General features: G+C 42.3%; 1 protein-coding gene across 1 annotated transcript; it reads right to left on the reverse strand.

Moving 5' to 3' along the window:
* Positions 1-4,750: 4,750 nt before the first annotated feature.
* Positions 4,751-9,468, reverse strand: LOC118936756 (CD209 antigen-like protein A). Its single transcript, XM_036933949.1, has 6 exons — positions 9,165-9,468; positions 6,652-6,753; positions 6,383-6,544; positions 6,136-6,278; positions 5,826-5,926; positions 4,751-5,496 (listed from the first exon to the last, which is right to left on the reverse strand). Exons 1-6 carry the CDS (start codon positions 9,304-9,306, stop codon positions 5,355-5,357), a joined length of 792 nt encoding a protein of 263 aa, XP_036789844.1. The 5' UTR covers positions 9,307-9,468; the 3' UTR covers positions 4,751-5,354.
* Positions 9,469-9,898: the final 430 nt, after the last annotated feature.

Consider the following 9,898-nt stretch of genomic DNA (forward strand, 5'->3'; position numbering starts at 1 on the left):
TGCTGTCTTGGCAGGAACTATTGGGGATCCATGATAAACCACAGGAGGAGTAGCTGCTGTCTTGACAGGAACTAATGGGGATCCATAATAAACCCCAAGAAGAGTATCTGCTGTCTTGACAGGAACTAAAGGGATTCATAATAAACCCCAGGAGGAGTAGCTGCTGTCTTGACAGGAACTAAAGGGATTCATAATAAACCCCAGGAAGAGTAGCTGCTGTCTTGACAGGAACTAATGGGGATCCATGATAAACCACAGGAGGAGTAGCTGCTGTCTTGACAGGAACTAATGGGGATCCATAATAAACCCCAGGAGGAGTAGCTGCTGTCTTGACAGGAACTAAAGGGATTCATAATAAACTCCAGGAGGAGTAGCTGCTGTCTTGGCAGGAACTATTGGGGATCCATGATAAACCACAGGAGGAGTAGCTGCTGTCTTGACAGGAACTAATGGGGATCCATAATAAACCCCAGGAGGAGTAGCTGCTGTCTTGACAGGAACTAAAGGGATTCATAATAAACTCCAGGAGGAGTTGCTGCTGTCTTGACAGGAACTAATGGGGATCCATAATAAACTCCAGGAGGAGTAGCTGCTGTCTTGGCAGGAACTAATGGGGATCCATGATAAACCACAGGAGGAGTAGCTGCTGTCTTGGCAAGAACTAATGGGGATCCATGATAAACCACAGGAGGAGTAGCTGCTGTCTTGACAGGAACTAAAGGGATTCATAATAAACTCCAGGAGGAGTAGCTGCTGTCTTGGCAGGAACTATTGGGAATCCGTGATAAACCACAGGAGGAGTAGCTGCTGTCTTGACAGGAACTAATGGGGATCCATAATAAACCCCAGGAGGAGTAGCTGCTGTCTTGACAGGAACTAAAGGGATTCATAATAAACTCCAGGAGGAATAGCTGCTGTCTTTACAGGAACTAATGGGGATCCATAATAAACTCCAGGAGGAGTAGCTGCTGTCTTGGCAGGAACTAATGGGGATCCATGATAAACCACAGGAGGAGTAGCTGCTGTCTTGGCAGGAACTAATGGGGATCCATAATAAACCCCAGGAGGAGTAGCTGCTGTCTTGGCAGGAACTAATGGGGATCCTTAATAAACCCCAGGAGGAGTATCTACTGCCTTGGCAGGAACTAATGGGGATCCATAATAAACCCCAGGAGGAGTAGCTGCTGTCTTGACAGGAACTAATGGGGATCCATAATAAACCTCAGGAAGAGTAGCTGCTGCCTTGACAGGAACTAATGGGGATCCATAATAAACCCCAGGAGGAGTAGCTGCTGTCTTGACAGGAACTAATGGGGATCCATAATAAACCCCAGGAGGAGTAGCTGCTGCCTTGACAGGAACTAATGGGGATCCATAATAAACCCCAGGAAGAGTAGCTGCTGCCTTGACAGGAACTAATGGGGATCCATAATAAACCCCAGGAAGAGTAGCTGCTGTCTTGACAGGAACTAATGGGGATCCATAATAAACCACAGGAGGAGTAGCTGCTGTCTTGACAGGAACTACTGGGGATCCATAATAAACCCCAGGAGGAGTAGCTGCTGTCTTGACAGGAACTAAAGGGATTCATAATAAACTCCAGGAGGAGTTGCTGCTGTCTTGACAGGAACTAATGGGGATCCATAATAAACTCCAGGAGGAGTAGCTGCTGTCTTGGCAGGAACTAATGGGGATCCATGATAAACCACAGGAGGAGTAGCTGCTGTCTTGGCAGGAACTAATGGGGATCCATGATAAACCACAGGAGGAGTAGCTGCTGTCTTGACAGGAACTAAAGGGATTCATAATAAACTCCAGGAGGAGTAGCTGCTGTCTTGGCAGGAACTATTGGGAATCCATGATAAACCACAGGAGGAGTAGCTGCTGTCTTGACAGGAACTAATGGGGATCCATAATAAACCCCAGGAGGAGTAGCTGCTGTCTTGACAGGAACTAAAGGGATTCATAATAAACTCCAGGAGGAATAGCTGCTGTCTTTACAGGAACTAATGGGGATCCATAATAAACTCCAGGAGGCGTAGCTGCTGTCTTGGCAGGAACTAATGGGGATCCATGATAAACCACAGGAGGAGTAGCTGCTGTCTTGGCAGGAACTAATGGGGATCCATAATAAACCCCAGGAGGAATAGCTGCTGTCTTGGCAGGAACTAATGGGGATCCTTAATAAACCCCAGGAGGAGTATCTGCTGCCTTGGCAGGAACTAATGGGGATCCATAATAAACCCCAGGAGGAGTAGCTGCTGCCTTGACAGGAACTAATGGGGATCCATAATAAACCTCAGGAAGAGTAGCTGCTGCCTTGACAGGAACTAATGGGGATCCATAATAAACCCCAGGAGGAGTAGCTGCTGTCTTGACAGGAACTAATGGGGATCCATAATAAACCCCAGGAGGAGTAGCTGCTGCCTTGACAGGAACTAATGGGGATCCATAATAAACCCCAGGAAGATTAGCTGCTGCCTTGACAGGAACTAATGGGGATCCATAATAAACCCCAGGAAGAGTAGCTGCTGCCTTGACAGGAACTAATGGGGATCCATAATAAACCCCAGGAAGAGTAGCTGCTGCCTTGACAGGAACTAATGAGGATCCATAATAAACCCCAGGAAGAGTAGCTGCTGTCTTGACAGGAAATAATGGGGATCCATGATCAATACAAATACATACACCAGACACACCCTCTTTTATGATCTCTTACTACTCGATATCACTGATTAACATATTGGATGTATACATCTTAATAATGTCTCTGGATGATTTTAAAAATGACAAACAACCAGACCCTGGTTTAAATACTATTTGAAATCGTTGAAATACTTTGAGCTTTTGGGACAATTCTATTGGTTCCTTTAAGCCAGGCAAGCTCAACCAAGCACAGCTAAAGTATGTGGGTCATATTCATTAGGCACCAAACGGAAGAAAGCAAATGGAAACAGGGAGAGACTAAATGTACATGTCCAATAAGAATAGCATGTTTTCATTTGCAGTTGTAAAACATGTTTCCTCTGGTGTGACCTAATGAATTCGTGGCCCAGGTCTGCTAATAACCACTAACCACTGACAGACATACAGACAGGAAGGAATCTGTTATTAAAGAAAATCAGTGGTATGGCTAAATATGATTTGACTCAGCAACACATGCTGAAATCAACTGAAATTACAATACAATAGGTGCTCCAGCAATAACCTCCCTAATCTTACTGTGTCCCAAAAGTGAAACCTATTTCCTATATAGTGATGAACCCTGGTCAAAATTAGTGCACGAAACAATAGAATATGGTGCCATTTGAGACGTACACTTAATGTCATTTTTCACATTCTATGTAGGCCTTATGCACCGCATCTGACCTGAAAACACAAGCCACTTTTTGTCCATGGATGTAAGGTACAAGTACAACAGGTCATCTATAAGGAAAAGGCTTCCTTTAATTAATTAAATTAATTAATTAAAGCTACAACTTCTCTCAGCAACAGGAAATATAGTGACCAGTTACAGTTATCTCCTAGCCTTGCTAACGTTAGCCAGCTAGCTAATGTTAGTAGACTTCATAACCAATCATATATTTAGCAAATTCATGGTATATTTTAAGTACTGCAAATTCGTAACATATCATACAAAATGGATGACGGGCATCCACAGATTGATACACACCGTATGAAACGTAACATATCATACTAAATGGGTGTCTTGGATTTACGTACAGAATAATACGAATTGCTTTGAGACCAGGCTGGAAATACACCATTGCGAGTTACATAGGTCTTTATGAACATGAACATGAATGTTTCTGCAGGTAGTATAAATCCTAAAATACAGAGCCTCGAACATTTCAGAACATTTAACCTCTAGTCTTAAAGGAACAACGTTTCATTTACGAGCTGTAGTATTTAACATTTCATGTATCAATTTCCACAAGTATGTCATTTCAAAAGCGGCCCTTGTGAAGTAAGACCTATATTTGGAAGACACATTGTATTCTGTTTTTTAATATTAATCATCTGTTTGTTACAGTTTATTTTACTCAGTTGACTTTTGAAGTCTTGGAGCATGGGGCATCAGCCAACCTCATCATATTAACATAAGCTAAATAGTTTGTGTGGCATTGGAAGAATAATAACTATTGGTTTAGACTTCCATGTCTCTGTGTCACTATGACTACAGTGTATTAACCAGTGTCCCTTAGCTTGAGGTTTCACCATTTATGCTCCCGTTCACAGTATCCTGTCCACAGCTCTTCCTGTCTACATTAGCATAAATCTCCCCAGACTGCTCCATATAAAGGCTCATTCTTATTACCCCCTTAAAATATACTTTGGTACTTTATGTATCTGCACACAGTACAACAGTATATTATGTTTTATATCCTGTTAAACAGCTGCTTTAGTTTATCAGTCTGTTGTGTCTGAGAACGTAGTGTTACATGTGTAGGGAGAACTTCACACCTTAACCGGTGGTTTGAACAGACAGCAACCTCCAGGAAGAGACACAACAGCAGATAGACACCATGATGAGTGTGTAGCAGGCAGATCCACTGTTGCATTGTGCTTGGTGTTGCCATTGGTCACCAACACGTAGTCTCTTGTACAGTGAAGGTTGTGAGTCATTCTCACCTTCCATTAGCATCGTTTTTTGTGTGTGTGTTTCCTCTCAGTACTGTTCTGCCCTCTGTGTGTGTCAAGGTCACACTGTTTAAAATATCCAATCACATTCAATCAAGAAGCTAGTCGACCTTGTTAAAGAACATTGTTCCTTTATTTATTAATCTGTGACTTTGTTATTCTTATTATTAAAGTGATAATCACAGGTAAATAATTGGTCCCACTTTTTTTTTTACTAAGCATAAGCCTACTGCAAATCACATGACATGTTTCTAATACAAATAAGGAAGAAGCATTTTACAGAGTACAGTATGTCTACATATTCTCCTCTAAATCTAAACACAACAATCACTTTTTCTCTTCCTCATTCTCTTAATGTTCTTCTTCCTCCTCTCTCTCTGACACTAAGGCTCTATCTCAATTAGCCTAGATTCCTCTCCTCCTGTCTCTTCTCCTCCTATCTCCTCCCCTCCTTCTCAACCCTATTAGAGGAGAAGGTCCAAGGTCCCTCCCCTAGGATTGAATTCTCTAATGTGTTTGGAGAAGGAGTCGAAGAGAGAGGATGTGAGGAGAAATTGAGTAAGGTCTCATTGAAAAAGAGCCCGTAGGCAACTCTGTAATACAACTTTTCACTTTAACCACCAGGTGGAATCATCACTTAACCATTCAGCACTGTATCCAACAATCAATATATATACACTGTATATGAGAGAGAGATAGAGCGAGAGGGATTGTTACACCACTTTCTCACAGATCCAGCTGTTATTTGCGCCACATTTGCCATCATTCCATGTTGTTACAGGGTCATCTTTTCTAAAGTATATCTCAGCACAGTCCTCCTGCCCATAATTATCAGGCTGTCCTTTCCCCCAGTACCTGGACAACACAGAGATCCAGACCGTCAGACACTGTGGTACAAACATCCTCCTCAATTATAGACATAGTCCTATGTTTTAACAGTTTTAAAGACACATTTTGTAAGATGATCATACCATTATACAGAATGGGCCATTTACAATGATATTTATTTTTATATAATGACATTTTATTCTGAAAATATTACTTGATTTCTGTGATACATCTATAGTTCTCATTGAATGACATCCATAAGCAGAAACACACATTTTGATGAACATGATTAATAGCAAAATATCATTGTTGTTTTTTATCACAATATCCCAAGGTAAAATGGTCTAATCTCTCACCCTGTGGTCAGTGATGTGCCGTCCACCCACTTCCAGGTCCCCTCAGTAACAGAGTCAGTCAGGCCAATCCAGACTCTCAGGTGGAGGTTGAAGACAAATGTCTGTTGATAAAGATAATGTACATTTTAATACATTTAAAAAATACAGCACACGTATTAGTGTACTGATGAAAAATAATATTTGCTCCGTCTCTCCTTCTCTCTCTCTCTCTCTCTCTCTCGCTCTCTCTCTCTCTCTCTCTCTCTCTCTCTCTCTCTCTCTCTCTCTCTCTCTCTCTCTCTCTCTCTCTCTCTCTCTCTCTCTCTCTCACCTGTTCCTTATCGCTGTTTATGATCACCAGGTCTGCTCCTCTCTCCAGACAGTCCTGTCTGCTCTCCTCCCAGGTTTTCTTCTCAGTAGACAGGAAGTACAAACTGGAGTCAGAGTATCTCCATCCCTCCTGACAATGCTGCTCTGTTGAAGAGCAAAGATGAACAAATTGAGAAACTTAGCCAGTAGCCCATTGATACATAATTATTGTTGATTTTACTTCTAATTTATCACAGTTTATATCTCACCTATCACAAAAAGCTTGGCTTGAATATGGCCTTTCTCTTCAGTCAGGTTGTTGTAGCTGGTCTGTAGCTGGTCTCTCTCTGAAGTTGTGTTGATTTTAAAAAGGGAGAAACTCTGGGACAAGATGTTCCTTTTATCTTCAGAATCTTTAATGGCTCTGTTATCTACAAAGTATAAACAGAGTTACTAGGTAAAACACCAGGTAAATTGGCTTAGTAACCAGCACCTCTTATAACTGGGTGATAAGCAATGAACTTGGACACAAACTCACAGTAGACAGACAGGCCTATGATCCCAGCCAGTAGGAGAACACACAGCAGCCCCAGAAACACTGCAGCAACTCCAGAGGGTCTCTTCCCTGAGCTATCAAGCTCTGTGGACACACATAATATATTGTTATGTTTTGTGAGTGTGTGTGTGTGTGTTTTACCTGAGTTCTGGTCTCCTCGACCAATATTAGGAGCAGAGTCTGCTGTCTCTTCTCTCTTGGTGCTGGTCTCACCGTCTCTCAGGGTGTCTGCACTGACGTAGATATCCACAATCCTCTCCTCCATCTCACCTCTGTCAAACTTGACCTTCTTGTTCATATCTGGTTGAGTATAGATGACCTTTGACATCTTTAACAATGCCTGGGTCTTTCTTTCTATGTAGGTCTACTATACATTAAGTCTCTGCTTCTAGAATTAATGTGGTGGTCTTCCAACATGGCCACCAGGTGGCGTCGTAGATCAACTGCAGGCCCTCTATACGTTAAGTCTCTGATTCTAGTGATATCTCTGTCTCTGAGTCATCAGTGTGTCTCTGTCTGTGTCACTGCTGTAGGTGTTAACTCTACGGAAGTATCAACAAAATTGCACGGTAGTTGTGGTTATGCTAATGTAAAACGTAGAACAAGTTTGCATAGTTGAGTATGTAATTGTGTGTGTACTTGTGTGCAGTCATAGACTGTTCTCTCAACTGTGTGCAGTCATAGACTGTTCTCTCTACTACCGCATGGCAAGCGGTACCGGAGTGCCAAGTCTAGGACAAAAAGGCTTCTCAACAGTTTTTACCCCCAAGCCATAAGACTCCTGAACAGGTAATCAAATGGCTATCCAGACTATTTGCATTGTGTGCCCCCCCTCCAACCCCTCTTTTATGCTGCTGCTACGCTCTGTTTATCATATATACATAGTCACTTTAACTATACATTCATTTACATACTACCTCAATTGGCCCGACCAACCAGTGCTCCAGTACATTGCCTAACCGGACTATCAGCATTGTTTCCCGCCACCCGCCACTCGCCACCCACCACCCGCCAACCCCTCTTTTACGCTACTGCTACTCTCTGTTCATCAGATATGCATAGTCACTTTAACCATATCTACATGTACATACTACCTCAATCAGCCCGACTAATCGGTGCCTGTATATAGCCTCTCTACTGTATATAGCCTCACTACTGTTATTTTCCACTGTCTTTTTACTGTTGTTTTATTTCTTTACTTACCTATTGTTCACCTAATACCTTTTTTGCACTATTGGTTAGAGCCTGTAAGTAAGCATTTAACTGTAAGGTGTTGTTGTATTCGGTGCACGTGACAAATAAACTTTGATTTGATTTGCATGTGTGCGTGTGAGAGATTGTTGTAGTGTTTATTGTTAAACCATTTTCTGCAGAACAATATAAACCATTCCATGTCTCTACATGGTCATCTTGTCCAGAGTATATCTCAACACAGTCCTCCTGTCCAGGGAATGGGACTTGCTATTTGTGATGATGGACAGGACACTATCATACCAGGAAGATATAGATCATAGAGGGGAAGTGGAGAACAAAGACTAGTTGTTAACATATATTAAATATCATATTTAACAGCCCCAAGATAATTCAGGGAGTTTCCAGAACTCCTCCTTCCTTTCACCTTTCTGCTGATTTGGACCCTCTGTTTACTCCCAAATATACATCAACATGTTCAGGAGGTCCAGGACTACAAACATGGGTCATTATAATGTCCAGACAATAGATGTGACACTACAAACTGCTCTAAGTGGATATTGAGGGTGGGTAGTCTTAACCAGTGAGGATGAGATGACAACAGTAACCACCGGGGCTCTCCTCTACATTTACATTTGAGTTATTTAGCAGACGCTCTTATCCAGAAAGATGTACAGGAGCCATTAGGGTTAAGTGCCTTGCTCAAGGGCATATCGACAGATTTTTTACGTAGTCGGCTCGGGATTTCAACCTTTGGCCAGTAACCAAAAGGCTAAGGCCAAACAATCTCAACCGCTAGACGACCTGCCTCCCTCTCTCTTAAGGAACCTGATTGGTCGAGGAGATTTTGAGTGACAGCTGGTTGAGTGACAGGAAACATCCACTTCACTTCCCTCTTTTGGGACCCATATGGGGGAACAACAATCAAATATGATCATTTGATATTGTGCTTATATGTAACTTGACAACAAAGACTGACTGTCAAAGATTATTAGAACACACAGCAGCCCCAGACACACTGCAGCAACTCCAGAGGGTCTCTTCCACCACTGAACATGTACTGAATCACAAATTATTAAACATCTTTGGTAATGTGTTTTACTGTATCATCCAGGATTGGGACAAATAAAGCTAGAGTACTACAGGGTTATCACACTTGTTTAATATATTGTGTGTGTGTGTGTGTGTGTGTGTGTGTGTGTGTGTAAGTGTGTGTGTGTGTGTGTGTGTGTGTGTGTGTGTGTGTGTGTGTGTGTGTGTGTGTGTGCGTGCGTGTGTGTGTGAGAGCATGAGTGCAATCTTACCTGAAGCAACAACTCCATCTCTTGGACTGGACTTGAAGGCTCTTAAGTTGTTATATAATTGGCCATCAATGTCTGTGTTCTTCATTGCATCAGGCTCATCGTCTTTAAATGGTTCTGGGTTTTCATAGACTCCCTCTGACATCTTTACACACTGGTGGTCAAATACAGTAACTTCTACTTCTAACCTCAACTCTAATGTACATCTGTACCTGTGTCTTCTCCCTGCACTGTCCTGTGTCTGTGTGATTTATGGAAGTGAAACTCTTTATCAGTCAACCACAGTGTGATATTAACACAATACTGGCCACCACGTGACTCCCACCAGTGACGACACTACAGTGGTAGGCTTGATTACCAACAACAACGAGACAGCCTACAGGGAGGAGGTGAGGGCCCTCGGAGTGTGGTGTCAGGAAAATAAACTCACACTCAACATCAACAAAATAAAGGAGATGATCGTGGACATCAGGAAACAGCAGAGGGAGCACCCCCCCTATCCACATCGACGGGACAGTAGTGGAGAAGGTGGAAAGTTTTAAGTTCCTCGGCGTACACATCACGGACAAACTGACATGGTCCACCCACACAGACAGCGTGGTGAAACGCACACGTACTGACTCAATCTCTAGCCACTTTAATAATTAAAAACTTGATGAAATGTATGTGTCACTTTAAATAATGCCACTTTATATAATGTTTACATATCCTACATTACTCATCTCATATGTATATAC

Source organism: Oncorhynchus mykiss, chromosome 10 (assembly GCF_013265735.2).
Source record: "Oncorhynchus mykiss isolate Arlee chromosome 10, USDA_OmykA_1.1, whole genome shotgun sequence".
Taxonomy (NCBI): Eukaryota; Metazoa; Chordata; class Actinopteri; order Salmoniformes; family Salmonidae; genus Oncorhynchus; species Oncorhynchus mykiss.